General features: G+C 35.9%; 3 protein-coding genes across 3 annotated transcripts; all 3 read left to right on the plus strand.

Annotated features, from left to right (window-relative positions):
- Positions 1 to 412: 412 nt before the first annotated feature.
- Positions 413 to 1324, plus strand: LOC139840600 (uncharacterized). The gene has a single exon (XM_071830859.1). It carries the CDS (start codon positions 413 to 415, stop codon positions 1322 to 1324), a length of 912 nt encoding a protein of 303 aa, XP_071686960.1.
- Position 1325: 1 nt separating this feature from the next.
- On the plus strand, positions 1326 to 3676 carry LOC139840602 (uncharacterized). The gene is made up of 4 exons (XM_071830860.1): positions 1326 to 1433; positions 1544 to 1873; positions 2043 to 2083; positions 2125 to 3676. The coding sequence occupies exons 1-4, from the start codon at positions 1326 to 1328 to the stop codon at positions 3674 to 3676; spliced, it is 2031 nt and encodes a 676-aa protein (XP_071686961.1).
- Positions 3677 to 10268: 6592 nt separating this feature from the next.
- LOC139840603 (serine/threonine-protein phosphatase 7 long form homolog) lies at positions 10269 to 13451 on the plus strand. Its single transcript, XM_071830861.1, has 5 exons — positions 10269 to 10602; positions 12022 to 12553; positions 12627 to 12678; positions 12795 to 13244; positions 13344 to 13451. Exons 1-5 carry the CDS (start codon positions 10269 to 10271, stop codon positions 13449 to 13451), a joined length of 1476 nt encoding a protein of 491 aa, XP_071686962.1.
- Positions 13452 to 25388: the final 11937 nt, after the last annotated feature.

The following is a 25388-nucleotide window of genomic DNA, read 5'->3' on the forward strand; positions in this document are numbered from 1 at the left end:
TTACATGCAAACTTAATTCAACAACAAGATGTTTACTTTAGTTATTTTACCAAATAAATGTTGAATATTCTGATTTTTTTTCAAACACTCAAAAAACTGATTATGTGTTTATAGCGATATCAAACTGCATAATCAAATACAAACACCTTTCATTTACACCACGTTTTGATACAACTGATTTTGTTATTCTGATTTTTTTAAACGCATAATCAATTTTTTTAACACAAATCTAAACATTACAATTTGTGAATAATTTGATTACATAGAAATACGGATCATTAAAATATAAATTTATAAATTTAGTAATAAAATAGATAATTTTAAAATCAAGTATGTAAACTGCTAATAGATGGATGTATGAATAACACATATGTTGCATGGATTATATTAAAATTATTTTTTATACTCTCAGATGAATCGAAATACATGGATGTACGAGATACCACGTCATACTTCAGAATATCTCGCAGAGTTGAATAATTTTATGGAAGTTGCAGAAGCTGATCGGGTAAATAAAGGCAACGAGAAAATTTCTTGCCCTTGTAAAAACTGTCAAAATTTCGACAGTTATATTGATAGTAGTGTAATTACTCAACATCTTATAGTAGATGGATTTGTGGAAGACTATACTTGTTGGTCATGGCATGGAGAATTCTTAAGTGATAACCCAATCGATGATAAGTGTAATACTGATCACAACGCTACTAATGACAATGATGTGGATATTAATTTCGATTCCGACATGGATGATTATATAGATAATCTTGATGATATGTTACATGATGTGGATGTGGATGGTAATATTGATGAAAACAATTATGATAAATTTCAACAAATGTTTGTCGACTCTGAAAAACCATTATATACCGGGTGTACGAAATTTTCCAAACTTTCAGCTGTGTTGAGATTGTTAAACTTAAAAACAAATAATGGTTGGAGTGATACAAGTTTCACCGAACTTTTGAAATTATTACATGAAATGCTATCCGATGACAATGAGTTGCCCGTTTCATTATACCAAGCCAAAAAAATGTTGTGCCCAATGGGATTGCAAGTCGAAAGAATACATGCATGTCCAAATGATTGTATGTTGTATAGAAATGAGTATAAAGACCTGCATAAATGTGTGATATGTGGTACATCGAGGTATAAGTCAAAAAGGGAAACAAAAATTAGCAGTGATGTGAAGAAAAATGGGCCTCCAGCTAAAGTCTTGTGGTATTTACCTATCATACCAAGATTAAAAAGATTATTTTCAAATGCTAACGATGCAAAATTGTTGCGTTGGCATGCCGATGAGCGTAAAAATGATGGTAAATTATGACATGTTGCTGATTCTCCTCAATGGAGGAATATTGATGATAATGAAGATTTTGGAGATGAGATTAGAAATATACGATTTGGTCTTAGTACTGACGGAATTAATCCTTTTGGTAACATGAGCAGTCGTCACAACACTTGGCCTTTTATTTTATGTATTTATAATCTTCCACCTTGGTTATGCATGAAACGAAAGTACATCATGATGTCATTGTTGATCCAGGGTCCAAAACAACCTGGGAACGATATTGACATTTATCTGGCTCCGTTAATTGATGACTTAAAAACATTGTGGTCTCCGGGCGTCCAAGTGTATGATTCGTATAAACGTGAGAATTTCAATTTAAGGGCTATCATTTTTTGCACGATCAATGACTTTCCAGCCTACGGAAATTTATCGAGATATTCAACGAAAGGGTATAAGGCATGTCCCCTTTGTGAAGATGAGACATCATCTATATGGTTGACAAACTGTAAGAAACCAGCTTACATGGGAATCGTAAAGGACTTCCTAAGAATCACCCATACCGTAGAAAAAAAGAGTTGTTTGATGGTAAGTGTGAAAAAGGAACCTTGCGACCACCTTCTGATGGCGAAACTGTATTCTCAAAAGTAGAACACATAAACACCGTATTTGGTAAAAAAAAAGTGTAAGTCGGGAAAAAGGACTTTGGAAAAAAAGGTCTATTTTTTGGAAGTTGCCATATTGGAAACATTTGCAGGTCCGCCATTGCATTGATGTTATGCATATTGAAAAAAAAATGTATGTGATAGTTTAATAGGGTTGTTATTGAACATTCCTAGAAAAACAAAAGACGGAATTAATGTTCGAAAGGACTTTGAGGAAATGAAAATTCGAACGGAGCTTCAACCCGACTATAGAGGAAAGAAAACGTTTCTCCCACCAGCTTGTTACACCCTTTCAAAAACCGAAAAAACAAAATTCTGTCAAACTTTGCATGGAATTAAGGTCCCATCTGGGTATTCTGCTAACATTAAAAGGTTGGTGTCATTAAAAGACAATAGATTACTCGGAATGAAGTCTCACGATTGTCATGTTTTGATGACACAAATGATTCTTATCGCAATTCGTGACATACTTCCAAACGGCGTCCGACACACTATCACAAAGCTTTGTTTATTTTTTAACATGATTCATTCGAAAGTGATTGATCCCGAGGTGCTGGATACGTATCAAAAAGATATTATCATCACTCTTTGCCAGCTTGAAATGTATTTTCCTCCCTCATTTTTCGATATCATGGTTCACCTTGTATCTCATATTATATATGAAATAAAGGCATGTGGTCCTGTATTCTTACGATATATGTATCCATTTGAGAGGTATATGGGTTTCTTGAAAGGATATGTACGAAATTATTCTCGACCAGAGGGGAGTATTATTGAAGGATATCTTTCAGAGGAGGTGAGTACATTTTGTACAGATTATCTGACAGGTGCAAGAAATATTGGGCTCCCACAATCTCGCCATGAAGGTAGACTTCAAGGAGTTGGGACTATTAGCAAGAAAGTGGTAGTTGTTGAAGAAGATGAAATTCACCAAGCTCATTTTACTGTTCTACAACACATGACATGTATTGATCCATACATACATGAACACATGAATCAATTGAAAACCAAGAGTCGGGGTAGGAATGAAAAAAGGTTGCTTGTTGAGCATAACAAGAATTTCTCATCATGGTTGAAAAAAAGGGTAAATGATATAGACGTTGAGGATCAGTTAGTGAAGAATTTGGGCCCCGGTCCTGATATTCTGGTCACAAAATACCAAGGCTATGATATCAATGGGTATACATTTTATACTCATCGACAAGATGAAAAAAGTACAATGCAAAATAGCGGTGTCACTCTAATAGCCACATCAACGGAACTCCATGAAAATAATCATGATGTAAGGGCAACAATTGCTAAAAACTCTTATTACGGCGTGATTCAAGAAATTTGGGAATTGGATTATCACACAGTCACTATACCGTTATTTAATTGTAAATGGGTCGAAAACAAACATGGTGTACAAGTTGACAGTAACGGTTTCACAATTGTCAACCTTTCCACTAATGGTTATTCTTCAGAGCCATTTATTTTAGCTAAACAGGCCACTCAAGTTTTTTTTGTTCAAGACCCAAAAAATTCAAAATGGCACATTGTCCTTCATGGTAAACGACGCATACTTGGAGTTGAGAATGTTGTAGATGAAGATGAATATGACCAGTTTGATGAGCTACCTCCATTTTCTATCGGAGTTGAACCGATAAATGACGTTATTGATCATACCATGTACTTGATAACTGATCACAGTGAAGGTTTATGGATTGATACACCCCGTTCAAAATGACGGTATATTTTTTCTCATGTTATCAAACTTATATTTATTTATATTTATTATATAATAGTTGCATATGTATTAGTGCTAGTGTTATTTTATTAAAATCAGAAATAAAAAGTAAATATAATGTTACTTTAATAATAGAAAAACTTGAATCACATTTTGTTTTAGGTACGGACTATATAATAGTTTTGGTTTAGTTATTGTCTTATACAAAATACAAATACGGAGTAACAAATTGTGAATCTAAAAATTAAATATAAATAAATAAACCGCGTAATTTAGATCATTTTACTCTGTATTTTCCAATTTATGCCGGGAAAACGAAAATTTTCAGAAACAAAATCCCCCTAATTTTCCCCAAAATCCCCACTCCATTTGAAACCGTTCATCACTCCATTCCATTGTCAAACCTACCTCTTGCTACCATTGCATGCAGCCGCCATTGTCAGCTTATTTTCTTTGATATCAACCGCCTCATTCATCAATTTTTGATGTCGATTATCTAAGGTATTGCTGTTATATTTACATGTCTTATCTTTTTGCTAATCTTCTAAGGCTAGGGTTACTGTTCATTATTATTCACTAGAGCTCTTCTTTTGCTTATTAGTTTTTTTTCTTTTTTTTGTGAAGTTATTAGCTTTTTAGTTTCAGTCGATAAAGGATAGGAAGGAATTGTTGTTATTTTTTTGGCTAATCAATATGGAGTATTAATTGAATATTCATGTAATTCAAAATTCTAGTGTATATTTAATCTAGAAGTTTAACATCCGTTGAAGCTTTGGAATTTATTAACCTCTTTTGACTTATGAATGAGACTATATGGTTCTTGTATCATCTCAAATGGATTTAAAGAAACTTGAATCGTAAAAAAATTATTGATACAAGTATAATATTTTAAAAGGTTGTGGTTCGTTGTTTGTAATATTTCTTTTTTCCCTTTTACAGAAATTCTAATATTAGCATTTACAGTTGTTCCAAGTGAGTTAATTAATTGTGTTGCTGCCATCTTACAACTACAGCCATATGGTATGTTTAAATAAGCATTCTGTTTTTGTTTACTTTATTGTTGCAATCTTTGTTTGTCATAAAATATAAATACTTGTGATAGTTTGTCCATTGCTTTTCTATTTGATAACAATGACGACTATGTTTCAGGATTCTGAACTTGAATATGAATCTAGTGATTATGAAGGACATATCACATCTAGTGAAGATGAACTCGAAGAAGAACGACCACAACAAAAAAAAACAAGAACGAGAGGAACAACCACATTGAAAAATTTTAAAGGAAAAAGAGAAGTTGAGTTCAATAAATTAGGGCAAGCTATAGGACCGAATCAAGTTAGGTTTGGGCTTAAGTGTGGAAGCTACTCAAGGAGGGCAATTAATATATGTATTGATGATTGGCGCAAGGTTCCAAAACCTCAAAAAGAAGAATTGTGGAAGAAAATTAAAGTAACAGATATTCAAGTTTTATAACTACATTAATGTTATCTTAATAAATATATGCATTAACATTTATTACTTTTTTCTTTTATATAAACAGAGATACTGGGGAATTCAAAACGATAAAGCAAAAGTTACCACACTCAGGATATGCGGCGAAAGGTGGAAAAGTTTTAAAACGACACTCCGGAATAAGTTCATGCGCAAGGGAAAAAGACCTTTTTTCGTTTACAGGTTTTTAGAAGAAAGAGATTGGATACAGTTTGTTATTGAAACTCAGTAATTCAAACCATCAACTTGATTTACAGGAATTGGAAAAACATCGAAAAATGATATACAAGAAAAAACCTCCGTATATTTATGATTTCTTTGACCGTTGGATGAAACGACCAAATCCTAGGTCGGGTGTTGCTCTTTCTGTTGAGGAGGTCTTTGGGCACAATGTGTGTAAGCATTTTGCTGTTACTTCAGATGATCTTATGTGTCTGCTAACAAACGGGTGGCTCGATTTATCTATTATAACGTATTTTACTATGTGAGTACATTTTTTATCGTTTCATACATCAATAAATGGATAGTCCTGTTTTTTCTAATAAATCTTTATATTTTATTTTATAACACTCTTGTAGGTTGTTACATAAGGATTTTCGAAAGAAGACGGGATATAGATGTGAGTTCTTGAACCCATATGATATTGCAGGCATTCAATGTGATACTGATATGTTTAAGGTCACTGATTATCTTCACAGTGCAATCAACTATTGCGAAAAGGATACAACATTTTTTCTTGCACCCTTCATTGAAAAGTAAGTATCGTAAGCTACGTTTTTTTTTCTTTCAATTTTATGTATCTAACTGGGTATACTAAAATAGCTAAGTTTTTATTAGCAATCATTGGTCGTTGTTCATAATATGTCCCCGCAACAACACGGTGTACATATTAGATTCGCTCAAATCAAAATTCCAGGAAATGAACGATGAGAATAGCTACTCACTTGATCAACCTTTGCAACTGTAAGTTTTAGTTATTTATATGAATAAAAAGTTAATTTGTTTATAAATTCTAACACACATCTATTGAATACTTTGATTTTAGGATACTAAAAGATATTCGTTGGATTTTCCCCGAGGTAAATTATCTAGTTGTATACGTACATACACACTATAGGTGTATTTTTTGGTCATATTCTTTCAGTTTTGGGTCAACTTTAGTATGGTATGATTTGTTATGCTTAATACTGGTACCCTTAATCTATTTGCATATAAGTTGATGTGTGTTATTTATTAATGTGTATATATGTTCTTCTAAAATTAGTGCCACCAACAAGATGGAGATTGGGAGTGTGGCTACTATGTGATGTGGTGGATGCAAGAGTTTATCAAAACTCATCAAAAAAACTTTCCGCAAGTGGTAAGAGTCTTTATTAAATCTTTTAGGCCGATATGTAAAGAACAATGCAAACCACTTTTTCCTTTGTTGCGTAACAATTCTTATATATTTTTAATGTATGTAACAGATCCCTTGGGAGGCAAAATCGTTGGAAGTGAAAGACATAAACAATGTTGTTGGTTTCTGGCTCTCTCATTTTGTGAAGACTTGTAATATGTAGTACTTTTGTTCATTTAAGAAGTTGTTTTGTGTACTAGAATGACCCTGGAACAGTTTACGTTTTTATAATATATATGGATGGATGATGGATGATGGATGATGATTTGTTTTTGTTCACAAATTTTGCAGAATGTGTAAATAGTTTAATTTCAGGCTTATGTGATTGTGTATATATAAATATAAATTAAATATTCTATAATATATATATATATATATATATATATATATATATATATATATATATATATATATATATATATATATATATTAAATATATAAATATAAATTATAAATTATAATAATAATAATATATCAGCAAATGCCAAATAACAGATGCAGCATTACATGTAATTTTAGAAACCGGTTAATAAAAGTGTGCTAGTGGTTTTTAAAGAGTTATTAAAACCGGTTAGCTTATTATAAAATGGTCTCTAAACCTTACGAATAGAAACCGGTTTCTTGATAACTTTATAAACCCCACCCAATACAAACCGGTTTTAAAACCGGTTTCTAAAGTGTTAAAAACAGGTTTCTAAAGTAGTTTTTTGTAGTAGTGTCGTCAACACTAACGCTCGATTTGACCTCCTCCTTAGGGTGCGTTTGTTTGTCTCTTAATGGAATGGTTCAACACCGAATGCTGAATCATTCATCATTCAGTGTGTTTATTTCTAACCTCTGAATGACATATGGTGCTGAATGGTTCATAATTCAGCTCTGAACCATTCAGAGATGAAACACTCTCTTAACTATTAAGAGCCTAAATTATCTATAATATTATCCTCAAAATATCATGATCACCTAACTAACAAGTATATTGAATTTTCTATTCATGTCACACGTTTTTTTTTTTTTTTTTTTTTTTGAAAGATCAATCTTTTATTAAAAAAGCACAAACAAATACAAGGCGGAAACTCCAAAGGAGCTCCTGAACTACTCGAGCCTATACACAGGATAAAATACTAAACAACACAGGAGGCCTGATACACATCCATATTAAAATACACTTGAGGAAGAAAGGGAAAAAAAAAATACAACAAAAGAATATGGAAGTTGGGAAAAAACCCATTTTCCAAATTTTTTCCCCGAAAGGCTAATGAACTTGAAGACAAGCCGAGAGGATAGACGATACATTGTTGAGCATTCAACGACAAAGTAAACGGCTATCTACTCGTTTAATCACCACCCGGGAAAGCCATAAGAAAAATGATTGAAAAAAACCCAACCTTTTAGCCTATTCCCGTTTTAAAAGGTAGTTTTAGTCAGTTCACATCGTTAATTCTAAATGATTATCAAAGAATTTATTTTCATTCAGAGCAAACTTTATTCAGAAGCTCTGGACCATTCAGATTCTAAATCATTCAGCACTAGATCATATAGTTTTATTAAATGCGCTCTTAGATTCATTACAGACTTTAACAGATTGCTATATGCAAATAAAGCTTAACCTCATAAAGCTCGTGATGTATGAAGCTGTATTGCTATTGGACTATTTAAAACTTTTTTTTTTTTTTTTTATAATGGAGAAAAAAAAAATGGTAATTTGGAAATTGTGTTGGAAATGCAATTCCCTCCACGTGAGGGAAAGGGTACGTATCCCACGTGTATGGTTAGGATCCTCTGATTTGTTACTTTCCGACCATATTAAACTTTGCAAGAACGTAACGTATAAATCAACGGCCATCGTTTTGCCAACGGCTTTGGTTGATCTGATCAGTGGCTAAGATTGAGTTGGCGGCTGCCGACCTATATTTAATTAATATCTTCATCTTAACCGGACTTTTTAAGATTCCCATTTTTCTTATATTCTTGCGTCAAACCGTCATCGCTGATAAACATGACGACTAATTCATGGTCGTTTTTTTCTTGCTTTCACTATTACTAAATATTAGTCTAAACAGGACGAATAAATCGTGTGGTTTTAGTTTAACGAGGATTGCTAACTAATTGTATTTTAAGTTGTCGATCGTGTACGCATCGTATTATGGAGATCAACATTATTTGTCCATTGGCCTTAGGCGGATGAAAGATTTTTTAGTACGGAGTACAACGTTTTTATTATTTGTTGTCTAAAATATTTATTATATTCATATATACTTTTATTTTAATTGTAATTGTAATTGTAATTGTAATCGTAATGTAATTGTAATAAAGTAAGTTTTGGTTCTCTATCTCATATAAAATGGTAAAAATCCATCAACAATCATAAAGCTTTCTTAAGTTAAAGGAATATTTTTTAAGACCTGGATAAATAGATAAATTTTTTCATATTTTGGTGGGTGGGACAGGGCCGGTCCCGAGAATTTATGGGCCTAGAACGAGGTGGAGAAAATGACCCTAACGAATAATATAAACTATTTAAAAAAGGTCATTTCAATCTTGCTAAAATGCTAGTAGACTTTGATTTCTCTTTTTTCTGAGGCCTTTAATTGTTATTTTTGGACCTATTGTATTTTATCTTTGCTGCTTCAATTGTGTTTTTTTAGTTCCACGACATCTCAAATCTTCGATTATATCAGTAATATATTAAAATTTTGGGCCCCTGAAAATCGTGGGCTCTAAGCGGTCGATCACTTTGCTCTCTCTCCGGGCCTCCCATAGGTGGGGAGAACATATATTTTAGTTAGATGTATACTCGATTTAAGTGAATTATTTTTCAACCAATGAGCTACATTGTAAATATTAAACATTCTCAAAATGTATATTTTCAAATGTACCCTTTAATTTAGACAGGCATATAAAATTCAGTTTTATCGTTAGCTAGATGGTAGGTTTATATGTTTATTCACGAGTTAACCAGAGAAACTTGCATGCAATTGCATACAATTGTCAAATCCTTGTATATATATTACTTATTGTTGATCAATAGCTTGTGCGTAATTAACGTCAGGGACACTAATTTAAAAGCTTGAAGGCTTAATTAATAATTACCTAATAGCAAGAGAACAAGTTCAACGTACTTACTCGATTTAAGTCATATTTTGGATCATGTTAATCGAAGTGTCAAAGTATACTGGGATATTAGACAACTAATATCTTCAACATCGATCAAGAGCTAATTAATTGGGTTAATTACTTCATATAGGGATTTTTTTTTTAAATAGTAATTTTTTTAAGAGACTTGCAAATATGGAAATATTTCAAAAATTATTTTGAAAATGGTAAAACCGAAGTTCCAAAGTTCGGTTTTGGTCAAATCCGAAGTTTGGAACTTCGGTTTTGATGCTTTATTTGTTTAGCCTGTTGACTTGATGACTGGACTGGGACGTGTCAAAACCGAAGTTCCAAACTTCGGTTTTGCTTTAAATTCCAGCTACTCCATTTACTGTAATTTTATCCCCAATAAATAACCACAATCCGTAAAAATCAAAACTGGCGAATGAAAAGTGGCCACGTGGAAACCGAAATTTCAAACTTCGGTTTTGGAATCTGTATAAATCCGAACTCTGATACTTCGGCTCACACACACAAAACACATCCCAAGTTATAAAAAAAAAAAAAAAAAAAAAAAATCGAAAAACCCTTTGGTTTTTAACAAAAAAAAAAATGGCTCAAACGAACCAAGTACGTGTTAGATCGGAGCCGATTGATAGTTCTTTATTGTTTTTACAAGCGGAAAGGAATCATAGATCATATGCACTATTTACAAAGAAGCTTGACGAGGAGTTTTTGATCAAACCAAGAAGAGCTGATCTGAGCTTTTGGCAGCATATTTCAAGGCTACAAAACGAAACAATTGATGAGAGGGTGCAGGTGTATCTTGATAATCTGGGGTTAGATTTAGTTTGTAAATTGGGTAAACAAAGACTCGATTGGTCACTTGTTACTGCTATGGTTGAAAGATGGCGCCCGGAGACGCATACGTTTCATTTAACGATTGGTACAAAATCATTACCTTATATATATTAATTATTTATTTCAATATATATTATTATATATTCGTAATATATATCATTAATTTAGTCAAGTATAATATATATATATATATATATATATATATATATATATATATATATATATATATATATATATATATATATATATTCGTGATTACTATTTTAATAAGAAATATCTAATAATATATATATATACGTATATATATATATATACGTATATATATACGTATATATATACGTATATATATATATATATATACGTATATATATATATATATATATATACGTATATATATATATATATATATATATATATATATATATATATATATATATATATATATATATATATATATATATATATATATATAGTGGTAGGATCAAGAGGGAAGTAACCAATTGGGGGAAGCGGGAGGAAGCAAAAACTTTTTTTTTCGTTTTTTGAAAAAACTTTGTTCACGAACATTATAGATGGGATGAAAATATGAACATTTAATAAAGACACTTTGTGATAAATGTTTTATTTTGACGGGAAAACGCTCGAAGAAGTAATATATAACAATTATCGTGTTTTTCGAGCGTATGTTGAGGTTTTAGCTATTGGGGTTTAGATATTAGGGTTTAGATATTAAGGTTATAGGGTTTAGAAATTTAGGGTTTAGATTTAGGATTTAGATTGAGTTTTTAACACAAACGGTTTAGAGTTTAGGGTTTAGGGTTTGGTGTTTTGGGTTTATGGAATAAACCCAAAACACCAAACCCTAAACCCTAAACTCTAAATCTGGCCAAATTTTACTTCACAAAACATGAAGAAGAAAAAAACGTTCATATTCTTCACGAACAATATTATCTTGAATGTTATTTTTGTCGATCGTTTTCCCGCCAAAATAATAATATTCATCACGAATTGTCTTTTCTAAATGTTCATATTTTCGTGTGATCTTGATTCCGGAAAAAAAATTCCAAAAAAACGAAAAAAAAAAAATTTGCTTCCCCCCGCTTCCCCCCGATTGGTTACTTTTCCATTGATCCAGCCCCTATATATATATATATATATATATATATATATATATATATTAGATATTTCTTATTAAAATAGTAATTACGAATATATATATATATACATATGTACATATACATATACATATGTACATATACATATACATATGTACATATACATATACATATACATATGTACATATACATATACATATACATATGTACCTATACATATACATATGTACATATACATATACATATGTGTGTGTGTATATATATATATATATATATATATATATATATATATATATATATATATATATATATATAATCCATATTAATATATGTAGGAGAAGCAACTGTAACGTTGCAAGTCGTTCATGTTTCATTTGGTTTACCAATAGACGGGGATGTATTCTCCGGTATTTGGTATGAAACAAATGATAGCGATTGGATACCGTTTGTCGTTACCTACTTAGGGATCGCTCCTCAGGCTATTGGTGATAGGGGTATAAAGAAAGGGAGGATATTAATTTCTGTTTTAATGGCGGAGTTGGAAGAAGTTGTTGGAGACACTATCGAGTCTCACCAACAGCGGGCTAGAGTATATATTTTAGCTATGATGGGTGGCGTTCTATTTTCTGATTCTAATGCATACGATGTCCCTTTGAGTTTCTTGCATACCATCCTGGACTTGAGTCCAGCTAATCGTATAAGTTGGGGTAGAGCGGTTCTCGCACATCTTTATAGAAATTTGTGTAAAGCGGCCACAAACTATGAAGCCAAGGCCATTAATGGTTCGCTACTTTTAGTACAACAGTGGGTGTATGAACGAATTCCATCCCTAACGCCAATTCTCAAAAATGATGTACGAAAGATTCCAGCGGACCTGCCACCGAACCAGATTCCACTGATTCGAGCACCCTATGGTTCTAGGTAAAAGATCACTGTAACTTTAAACCTTTAGTTATTGTAACTATATTCATTTGTATGTGTTATTCATATGTAGGTGGCATGGTAAACGGACTAACAAAAATACGCCAGCACACGTATTGTCTACGGTTCGCTCCCTACTTTCGGCGTTAACGCTTAGACATGTAACATTTATTTGGTGTGAAACTATAGAAGCTATGTTAAAGTCAAAACATTTATTAAGTATTATAATATGTTGATGCAGTTTATATGGCAACCCTATGATGATTTGTTATTCGCCCGACTACCCCAACAATGCGCAGCTGACAGACCCTTATGGTCATACTGTGGCGCTATTATATTCTGGGCTACTGTTGAGACACATCTACCGGATCGGGTCTGCAGGCATTTTGGATGGGGTCAGCCAATTCCAGGTGTTGAACACTTGCTTCCCGCTCAGACGCATCATTATTTACACAAAATAAACCTTTGCATGAAAAGAAGTGCTGATCTGAGGACTATTGCCCCCCACGTCACGTACATCGCACAATGGAATGACCGAGCGAACCGTTTATTTGTTGGTAGAGATGGTGGGGGTGTCAGTAGGGATTACTATGACTGGTACAAGACTCGCACTGTTGTGCACATTACAGATCCAGGAATCGACGAGGGCACCAACACATATCCTAATTGGGCAGGGACTACTAATGTCTATGTAAGTAACAATTGTGTGATATTTTAATTATTTAAAAATAATAACCTCACGATCGATAAACTTTTGTTATAATATTAGTTTACTTTTAACTATATACAGGAGGAAGGGCTTTGGAAGATGCAAGATATGGCATTTGCACAAATGCAACCAAACAGTCAACCTAACCCGCAAGCATTTTATGACATGCCACATCAGCTACTTTCATAGGCGTATCACCAACAGCCAGGTGCTCCATTTGAATACTATCCGTCACAAAACTTTGAGTTCCCGTCTAATGATTACGGTGATCAGGCGCATTATCATGATCCTCGCCAAACCTATCATAACCCTCAAGACACATACAGTACCCCTCGAAACACATGCACTACCCATCAAAACGTCTACAATACCCATCAGAACGTCTTCAATAGCCCTCCAAACATATACAATACCCCATTGAACACGCATCTTGGATCATCCTCTCGGACCCCTCAAGAAACATATCATGGATCTTCCTCTCGGACCCCTAACCAAACATATGAAGGTGGCTCGTCCTCTCGAAGCTCTCTTGACATGAGTGTTTCTGATTACCTACTTGAGGATGAGCCTGTCGAGGATTTAACCATGGGCGATGATGAAAACCGGCAACAAGTACCGTGGAGGAGTCAATGGCAAACACAACCAACAAGGTGTGGAACCGGTCATCACCTACAATATATACGTGGGGGACGTCATGGTCATTGATTAATTGTATTTAATTATATTGGTTGTAATGTTTATCTTTTGAACTTGTTTAAATATATTCGTTTCGTTTGTGATTTACATTTAGTATCGTTTTTAAACAAAAGTAACAACTAGTTTATTTTAAATAACAATAACAACATATAACAATAGATTATTTAAAACAACAATAACAATAGTTTTTTTTAAACAACAACACAATTCTCTACGTAGATCCACCGTCTTTAAAGAACACCTTAATTAACGCCTTGCGTGTAATGTTAAGGATTTTAACCTTCACACTAGGGCAAAAGATAGAAAAATTTGTAGCACCAAAACAGCTCCCTCACGTATGCCTTTTACACTTTCATACTTCCCATGTACACCGTCGATGACCTTGCTAGATATTGTTCCTCGAATAGTACCCGTAGTGTCCTATTAAACATAAATGAATATAGTTACATTAACCTGTTTTAGTCAACGCAATACAATTATGAAAATATACATAAATTAGTGATGTAAACTCACTTTGAGCGTTACAGACAGATCACCGACACAATTTTTCTCACAAGTCTTAACAACGCCAACAACTTAATCAGCTGGTAAAAATCTACGTTTGTAACATCCCAACCCGTTATCCAACCGACAACGCTTAAATTTTTTTTTTTTTAAATCAGTCCAGTTACAGGCATATGGAGCGCCGCTCCAAATAGGGGCGCGCCGCTCCATAGTGGCCTGTCCACTTTCTTTTTATGCTTGTTCGTAAAACACGTTCCGCAACACTTTTAAATGAAACAATTTATCATAACACGTCAATATAAGTAAAACTAAGAGTTTCCCACAATAAAATCGAGTTTTACAGCACCGGGCCCACATCGACCCAAATTACGACAAAGTGACCATTTCGACCCATTTTAGTTTAATACAAAACATAGACCGAGCATGGCGATTGGGAATACGCTACCCAATCCTAATCAAATCCAACATCACGTCTTCTAAAGCAAACTACGCAAGTCCACTAGTCCCGCACACTTACCCGACCCATCCTCCACGCAAATCTATAAAAATGTAAACAACGAGAGGGTAAGCTAACGCTTAGTGAATGCAATAATTATACATATACATATATAATCTACTTACTTGCAAACACTTACACAAATACCGCATACGAGCTAGCAACTCAACAAACATGCAATCACAAAGCATACTAAATATCCACAATTCATAATAAGCTAGCATCGCCAAAAGCATATAGTTCACAATTTAATATGCTAACACTACAACACATAACCATGATTAACCAATCGTACAAGGGAATGGTGCCCGCGAAAGGCCATCGGAGTTCACAACATCCATTAGTGTACTTAGCACCTCGTATCACTAACCCCCGGGTGGCATCTTAACACCTCGATACTTCACCCTCGGGCGGCGTCTTAACACCTCGACACTTCACCATTTATTTCGGAGTGGCGTCTTAACACCTCGACACTTCACTCCTAGGTGGCATCTTAACACATCGATGCTTCACCTCGAGTGGCATCTTAACACCTCGATGCTTCACTCATCACGTGAAACGTGGTGTCTTAGCACCTCGACACTTCACATCTCACGATACAACAAGTAAATACATCATATACATACACGTATAATTATTCCACTCACCTTGGAATGCCCGCACAAGTCATGTACAACATTATCTTCGTCCTCAAATCCGAGCAAGTAACCACCTATATCACACATAGGTACAATATATACATAAATAGCCATTCTCTAAAAGAGAACACGACATAAACATCCCTAAGCCGAGGAATCACACCTTGCTCGCCAAAACCCGCCCATTTAATCTACTAATGGACTCAAACCAATTACCACTTCGGGTGGTAATTCAAACCAACACAACAAAGTACGATTTAACCCAAATCATACTTTACACCAATTAGACCAAACCTAGGTCTTAACGCTAAATTACTACTTAGGTAGTAATCATTTCAAATGCCAATTACACCAAAACCCCAACACGTGCAATATTGACCCATAACACGGTTGACCACGTTTGACTAAATCTTAAAATATGATTTTAACCCAAAATTACTTCTCGCGAGTAATTACATCCAAAAACATCATTTAACACTTAACAAAAGCGTTTAACATCCATTTAATCTAAATTATTGTCATCCTCAATTTTAACCCAATTCAAATTACCCATTTTGACCAAAGTCATAAAACGCCCCAAAATCACTAACGACTAGTGATTATATTTCCAAGACAACCACTAACACTTAAATCAAGTATTTACCTACTTGATTTACCAAAACTTGACTTAAAACTTAATTTAACACCAAATCAAGCTTACTTGTCCCAAAATACCCATTTGACCCGTTTTGACCTAAATTAGGGTTTACACCCAAACACCAAGTCAACACAAGTGTTCTAACGTTTAACTAACACACGCAAGACCCAAACTCATAATTTCATCACTCGAAACCCTAAGTCACCCATTTAGGCTTACTTACTTGAATCTTACCCAAAACCCCCAAATTTCACAATAAAATGGGTTTATAACACTAACTAACACAAACCCTAACTCAAACAATAATCTTAACAATGAAATTCGGATTTAGAATTTACCATAACAATCAAAACGTAGCCAAGAACGAAAGGAACAACTTTAACACTCGCACCTTTGATCGATTCAAGCTTCATCTTCATCAAAGCTCCAAATCTCTCTCTAGAATCTCCCTCTCTCTCTAAGATAAGATGAGAGAGATGTGTGGATGTCAAAATGATCCAAAAGTGGATCTAAAACTGCTCTAAGTGCCACAAATCCGTCCACAAGTGAAAGGACCAAAGTACCCCTCATTTAACCCTTTAAAAATGTTGAAAATTGCATCAGACGCGATCGGAGCGCCGCTCCATAAGGTGGAGCGCCGCTCCAACCTTCAGGTCAGTTTTCAGTAACTTGTTTTGGCCATAACTTTTTGACCGTAGCTCCGTTTTCGATGAATCAAATATCGTTGGAAACGTAATAAGATTTTCTTTTCAATGGTAAGGCTTTGAAACATCAACACAAATTTATTTGGGGTCGAAAAGGTACGTACACACCTTGTAACTCCAAACAACGTCCTGTTTTCTTCGACGTTCGAGCAAGCAACACGTACATGTCTCGTACACTTCATACATGCATCGTACACCATAATTACATTATGTACAATAAATATTTGGGTCTTACAACTCTCTCCCACTTAAACTCGATCACGTCCTCGTGATCTCCTTCACTTAACCCATCCGGACCTACACCCTATGGTCCTTCGACGTACTTTCGAACTCGAAGTCTACGAAATTTCCCGCAACCCGAAGATCTCACACCGCACTTAAGCGACCCTTCCGATGAATCACCCCCTTTCAACTTAAATCTCCATCCGCGATTTACCAAATCCACGAATCCGAGCACTAGAACCTTGCTCAATCCCTCACATAGGGAAGAACTCAACCAATCTCGTACCGAGATATCACCCCTTTAGTATACCCTTAACAAGTACAATGCCAATAGTAACCACGTCCCACAATAAGGTCAAAATCCAAAATGACAAAGACCGAGTAAAAGTGAATCCTTACGGATAACACTTACCAATTAACATCCCTTCAAATTCTCTCGGCTATAACTCGCAACAACCTTCATCCTTAACTATATCACCCAACGCGATCTACTAGGTCCACTACGCCGTGAACCAAGTCTTGCATTAATCCAACTCGAGAAGGATTTATGTCGCGTCAAACCTCCGGACTTCAACGACTCGTAAACCAACCAATTAAGAATGTTCTATGAATCAAGAACCAACTTCCCCCTGTCTGCACCACCGGGTCATTTCTTCGACGAAGAAATTTTGGAATCGCCAAATAATCACACTAGGGACACAACTTTCCCATCAATTAATCCACACACGACCATCAGTCTTTGAATTAATCCAGGACGACAATAATACACCACGTGCTAAACAACTCACCAATACTCGACACAGGGTTTCTCCCCTAAACCCTGCAACACATCCATACAATGCGGCTTCCTAGCACTAGCATGGAAACTATTCGTGCACTAGAATCCTGTCAACAGCGAATTATCATTCCCACAATTCGCAATTCGTCACGCGACCTTCAAAAATATTCACCAACACTCGGTAAATCCTCTTACCTAGACCGTCCGTTAAGGATAGTCTCGGCATTTTAATGCAACCAACACGTCACATCACTAGGGAACACACCCCCGCAAAGAAACAATATCCGCGTGTCTCTATGTGAGACAATCAGAACCGGCACTCCGCGCCTCACAATCGTCCATAAAATGGAATAATCCACTGACGATTTCCACGATCACGTTTCCCGAAAGGTAAAATATAGTATCCATACCGAAAACGAACTCGTACCTACTCAACAGTACTATCCGGGTTTCGCACCAACCCAATTTTACATCACGAGAGCACCCGAATGACAGTTTCATTCTCTTACTCCGGAATCTCAAATTCATATTTGGTCTCATACCGCACATTGGTACTACACGACCACTTTACATAAGAAGACTTACACTCCCTTCAATCCCACCATCACAATCTTTACGCATAACATTCTGGAATTGTAACTCACAATCGTAAAGCACGATCTCGAGTTGACATTAACAACCCGTCACTCTTCCTCGTTAGGAACCCCAAATACCTATTGAGGCATAGGACGGTACACTCCGACATTTCGCTATACATAACACCACTGGAGTTTTCCTCGGGCGGCAGTAAAAACTCCCCCACTTAGGATTTATCTCCCCATTCTCACCGCCAAAATGATAACATCCCACGGAATTGTAATTCCACGTCACACTTGACCATTCTCACAGTTGGTCATAAACATCAAATCACCGCAAATTCACATTAGGCTCTCAGAGCTGACATGCACAACCGCTTGAGACGTCGTACACGCGACGACATCACACCTTCATACCACAAATCACAATTAATAGTTCTTCATCGTTTGCAAAGGGAACTCCACCAAAGTCCCACATGCGCCTCTATGACTAGGCATATGCCACTCTGCTTAATCAGTCGTGCATTACAGTCGAGATCACCCGACCTTCTACGCAACAAATCTTTATCAACAATTGCTCACTCTCATGGAGAAGAGTGACTAATCCGACACAATAATTGCATTGACCGCAATATCAACGCTTCATCATAATCTTTGACCTAATCGACCATTGTAACACCCGCGTTTTGGGCCTAGTTGAAATAGACTATTTTGCCCTTAAGTGTTATTAAAAGTGATTTTTATAATTGTATGTTTTCAAGTATCTAATTGTTTGGTTAAGACCAGTTTGTGGCAAGGGTCACAGAACAGGTTCGTTTATTTAATTTGGACTCCGTTAGGGTCGCCTAACGAAGTACGAAAGAATTCATATAACTGATAAATACCCATTTATGATGGGGTATTGTGTATTAACTTAAATATATAAGCTTGAGACTAGCCTTTTCTATCATTTTCTTGAACCTTCCAAACATACACCCCGTACCTAATTTTTCACTACTTGAAACCCTAATTTAATCTAAGCTAGAATTGGATCAAGAAGCTTTAAGGAGTGATTATTATCATCCTTGTGATCAATAATCCAGGTTAGCTTGCTTGAATTGTTGCTTGAATTCTTGATTAAATGGGTTTTTGTGTCCTTGAGCAAAAGTGAGTTTTGATGCTTGAATCTTGATGAATTGTGTTTGTTAGTATTAATTGTTGTTAGATATATATTCTATAGTTGTTATATGATGTTTTTGAAGTGGTTTCATGATCAGATTGAGCAAAAATCATGTTTTGGGGTCAAAAAACGCGAAAACAGCGAGCTGTAGCCTGTAGGTGTTCATCAGCACCCACACTTTTGACAGGTCACTCGTACGAGTGACCACACTTTTGAGAGTCAACCACACGTATGAGGACTCACTCACACAAGTGAGACCTCAGTCACACGTGTGAGCACATGGTCAGATTTGTGGAAACTTGTTTTGGTCGTAACTTTCAAAACGTAACTCCGTTTTTGATGAATCAAGTATCGTTGGAATCGTAATGAAAAATCCTTTCCAATGTTTAACTTTTAAGAATCTGGATCAAACTTTATTTTGGTCAGAAAAAGGGATTTTATGGTGTATGCCTTGTTTTACACGCTTTAGAGTGTCGTTATGGGTTGAAATTATAATGTAGACTTATCATACAATGATTACATGTTTGTAGGTGTTGATTTAGTGTATGTATTGATGTTTGATGTTGTGTTTTTAGGTTGAAACCCATATAATTAGCTGTTGCTACTGTTCTTCATCACTCGCACGAGTGAGCCTTCACTCGTACGGTTGAGGTAGTCAATCGTGTGGTGAACCGTGCGAGTGAGTGGTGATGGGAACTTATGTTTTGATTGTGATGATACGTACGGTTGAGATGTGACTCGTACGAGTCACTGGTCACTCTTGTAGTGAATCGTACGGTAAGGTGAGTCATTGTTGGATGTTTGGTCATAGACCAAACGTACGAGTGAGTTGTCAACCGCACGGTTGAGTGTTCTCAAATGTGCGTGTGATGGTGTTACTCGTACGGTTGACTGAGCATGAATGATTGTTTTGTTTCTATCTCATTATTGTGTCTGTCTTGTTGATAGAATATTATCAGGATATAATTACTGACTTTATTTGTATCTTTTCCAGGTGATCAGGAGAAGTGAAGACTCAGAAATATAAGACCTCTGAGTTCTTCTCGTGTTGGTATTCGGTGAGTGGGTTAATCTAGCTGTTAAGGCATATAGTAACATGACCTAGGCCGTTGACCTAGTTACTATGATTTGAATTATGTTGTTAAGAGTTGTGGACTGTGGCCACGCGCATTTTGTTGGACCGACCTTGCTTCTGATCAGGTCGGGAGAGATCAACCTTGCTTCTGATTAGGTTGGGCTCATTGATGTTGTATGATTAATATAAGTCAAAATCACGCGTCCGTCGTGTGTGGAAGACTTATACTAGTGATACAGAGTTATGAGTTTTCGGTAGACTCTAGATTGATCAACTGGGGTCGTTGGCCCGGCCAGGCCGCCGAGTCTCTCAATGTGTTGCTTCGGATTACCCAGATGGTTGCTTCTGATTGACCATTGCTTGTAGTTATCACGGTTGCTTTGGATTGACCGTTGCTGTAGATATTTTTGGTGGTCTTTGGATTTAGTTGATTGTTGGCTATTGTATGATATTGTATTTGTATTACTTTTATGTGATATGCTAATGGTAGATTACTCTGTTTCTGTATGTCCTAGTGGTTATTGAATTAAATGTCTGCCTAATTTGATGATGCGTGTTCTAGTGATTGTACCTGTATGTTTAGCTGTTAGATTAGTCCATTCACTTAGCTTCGTGCTAACCCCTCCACCTTCCCCCTTGCAGGTTGTAGGTTTTTGCTTTTGTGGTCATGGGAGAAGATGGCCGTGTTGGGTTGTGTTCGACAAGTCTAGAACTCTGATGTTGTCTATATGAAATCGAATATTAACGTAATACCGATTTTTGATAACAATGTATTTATGAATGAAGTTGTAATAATTATGTTTATGTTTGTACGTAAGGGCTTATTTTGTAAACAAGACTTCCGCTGTGTTATTTAAAAAAAAAAGTACGGTGTTACAACTTGGTATCAGAGCATAGGTTTGGCCGCATCGACATTGTACTTGAATGTCATGTTCCCAAACCTTGAGAGGATCTTATCGAACATAACACAAAGGGGACGGGTTAAGTGAATGTAGGAGCTTTTATGTGTTAGTTGTTAAGCACTATCCGGTTATCTACTAAGAGTTTGTGTGAGATGTTGTGGTAGTGCAGATATGTCAGGTAATCAAGACGCTGCCCCCAATGCCTCCAGAATCTTTAGAGCTCCTGTTGAAGATGGTCATGTATCAGAGGAAGAAGTATCAGAAGAAGTGTTAGATCTTCAGAGTCAGTTGAAAGAAGCTCAAGATAGGATCAAAGAGCTTGAACAACTAGTGATGTCGCATTCTAACACCACAGCAATAAATCAAAGCTTTCCTCCAAGTATTTACCCACAGTTTGGAAACATTTCTCAACAACAATATGTGCCACCTCAGTATCAGATACCATCTTAGTTCAATCCACTACTTCCAAATCAAGTGATGTACCCATTTCAGACACCATTCTTCCAACCACCGATGTTTGAAAAGAAGAAGTGTTCATATAAGGACTTTCTTAATTGTCAACCTTCAGAGTATACTGGTAAAACTGACCCGACTGAGACTCTAAATTGGCTCAGGGAAGTGGAAAGAGCATTAGATGCTTGTCAGTGCGAGCCAGATTTGAGAGTGTTATATGCTAGTCGATTGTTCAAGGGACGAGCTATGGAGTGGTGGGACTCCATCACAGGTCATTTATCAAAGGAACAACTAAGTCAAGTGTCATGAGAGTAGTTTCATGCCAAGGTTCGCGAGCAGTATTGTTCAGAATATGATTTGGAGAAATTGAAAACCGAGTTCTTGGGGATGAGAATGACTGATGATATGACGATTGATGATGTTATTTTGGACTTTACCTCTAAGTTAAGGTTTTGCCAACAGTGGGTACCGTATGAGAAAGATAAAATTCAGCATTTTATTAGAATTATTAAGCCGGAGTATCGGTCAATGGTTAGATTTGCTTCTTCTTTATCGCAAGCTTTTGAGATGGCCAAAGCGACAGAGGGTGATGTTAAAGCCGCAAGGAGTGCGGGAGTGGGGAGTGGTTCTTATGGGAAGAGGTCGGAAGGTCAATCTAGTTATCAGTCCAGTCCAAAATCAAGAAAGTCAACCGGGTCTAGTACGAGAGAAGTTTCGAGTACGAGTGGGTCGGGTTCCGTACAAAAAGAGTGGTGTAACTCGTGCAGATCTTACCATAGTGGACAGTGTTCTCCAAGTACGAAAAGGTGTCTAAGGTGTGGTATAGTGGGACATAATGTTCAACAATGTTCTTTCGGAAGCAATGTATGTTGAAATTGTCATAAGGAAGGTCATAGGTCAGCACAGTGTCCGGCAGCGGGTAAAGGTGGTTCCGAGGCAGGGTCTGGGGTGCAGTCGGCGTCTGTTGGTGGATCTACCGCATCAGTAGGACATAAAAGAAAAGGTCCTCCCATGGCCATAGCTAGAGCTTATCAGATGGTAGCAGATACTGATGTTGTATCAGAAGACTTAAATACTGGTATGTTCAGACTAACCTTGTTATTGCTTTTGATTTCAGGATCACATGTTTAGTATGTTATGTAGATGACGTATTCTGTTTAATAATAGGTACTTTGAGATAGCGTTGGTTGTAGTGATAGAGATGACTTGGATTTAGGTTTCTCGGATTTTCTTAACTAAAATAGAGACGTGATCTATGATAATGTATTACGTCTAGCCAACGTAAGCACATTTTGATAGATCATGCGAAAGTTTCAGTAAGTTAAGAAGAGAAGTAGGATAGTTGACTGCTTAAATTGTTGTTAATATGTGTTGCTTGATGAATAATTGATGAGATTTTGTTACTGTGACTTTTGACTTTGACCAGATTTCGAGGACGGAATCTCTTTAAGGAGGGTAGATTTGTAACACCCGCGTTTTGGGCCTAGTTGAAGTAGACTATTTTGCCCTTAAGTGTTATTAAAAGTGATTTTTATAATTGTATGTTTTTAAGTATCTGATTGTTTGGTTAAGACCAGTTTGTGGCAAGGGTCACAGAACATGTTCGTTTGTTTAATTTGGACTCCGTTAGGGTCGCCTAACGAATTACGAAAGAATTCATATAACTGATAAATACCCGTGTGTGATGGGGTATTGTGTATTAACTTAAATATATAAGCTTGAGACTAGCCTTTTCTATCATTTTCTTGAACCTTCCAAACATACACCCCGTACCTAATTTTTCACTACTTGAAACCCTAATTTAATCTAAGCTAGAATTGGATCAAGAAGCTTTAAGGAGTGATTATTATCATCCTTGTGATCAATAATCCAGGTTAGCTTGCTTGAATTGTTGCTTGAAATCTTGATTAAATGGGTTTTTGTGTTCTTGAGCAAAAGTGAGTTTTGATGCTTGAATCTTGATGAATTGTGTTTGTTAGTATTAATTGTTATTAGATATATGTTTTATAGTTGTTATATGATGTTTTTGAAGTGGTTTCATGATCAGATTGAGCAAAAATCATGTTTTGGGGTCAAAAAACGCGAAAACAGCGAGCTGTAGGTGTTCATCAGCACCCACACTTTTGACAGGTCACTCGTACGAGTGACCACACTTTTGAGGGTCAACCACACATGTGAGGACTCACTCGCACGAGTGAGACCTCAGTCACACGTGTGAGCACATGGTCAGATTTGTGGAAACTTGTTTTGGTCGTAACTTTCAAATCATAACTCTGTTTTTGATGAATCAAGTATCGTTGGAATCGTAATGAAAAATCCTTTCCAATGTTAAACTTTTAAGAATCTGGATCAAACTTTATTTTGGTCAGAAAAAGGGATTTTAGGGTGTATGCCTTGTTTTACACGCTTTAGAGTGTCGTTATGGGTTGAAATTAAAATGTAGACTTATCATACAATAATTACATGTTTGTAGGTGTTGATTTAGTGTATGTATTGATGTTTGATGTTGTGTTTTTGGGTTGAAACCCATATAATTAGCTGTTGCTACTGTTCTTCATCACTCGCACTAGTGAGCCTTCACTCGTATGGTTGAGGTAGTCAATCGTGTGGTGAACCGTGCGAGTGAGTGGTAATGGGAACTTATGTTTTGATTGTGATAATACGTACAGTTGATATGTGACTCGTACGAGTCACTGGTCACTCGTGTAGTGAACCGTACGGTAAGGTGAGTCATTGTTGGATGTTTGGTCATAGACCAAACGTACGAGTGAGTTGTCAACCGCACGGTTGAGTGTTCTCAAACGTGCGTGTGATGGTGTTACTCATACAGTTGACTGAGCATGAATGATTGTTTTGTTTCTATCTCGTTATTGTGTCTGTCTTGTTGATAGAATATTATCAGGATATAATTACTGACTTTATTTGTATCTTTTCCAGGTGATCAGGAGAAGTGAAGACTCAGAAATATAAGACCTCTGAGTTCTTCTCGTGTTGGTATTCGGTGAGTGGGTTAATCTAGCCGTTAAGGCATATAGTGACATGACCTAGGCCGTTGACCTAGTTACTATGATTTGAATTATGTTGTTAAGAGTTGTGGACTGTGGCCTCGCGCGTTTTGTTGGACTGACCTTGCTTCTGATCAGGTCGGGAGAGATCAACCTTGCTTCTGATCAGGTTGGGCTCATTGATGTTGTATGATTAATATAAGTCGGAATCACGCGTCCGTCGCGTGTGGAAGACTTATACTAGTGATACAGAGTTATGAGTTTTCGGTAGACTCTAGACTG

The sequence above is a fragment of the Rutidosis leptorrhynchoides genome, chromosome 4 (genome assembly GCF_046630445.1).
Source record: "Rutidosis leptorrhynchoides isolate AG116_Rl617_1_P2 chromosome 4, CSIRO_AGI_Rlap_v1, whole genome shotgun sequence".
Lineage (NCBI taxonomy): Eukaryota > Viridiplantae > Streptophyta > Magnoliopsida > Asterales > Asteraceae > Rutidosis > Rutidosis leptorrhynchoides.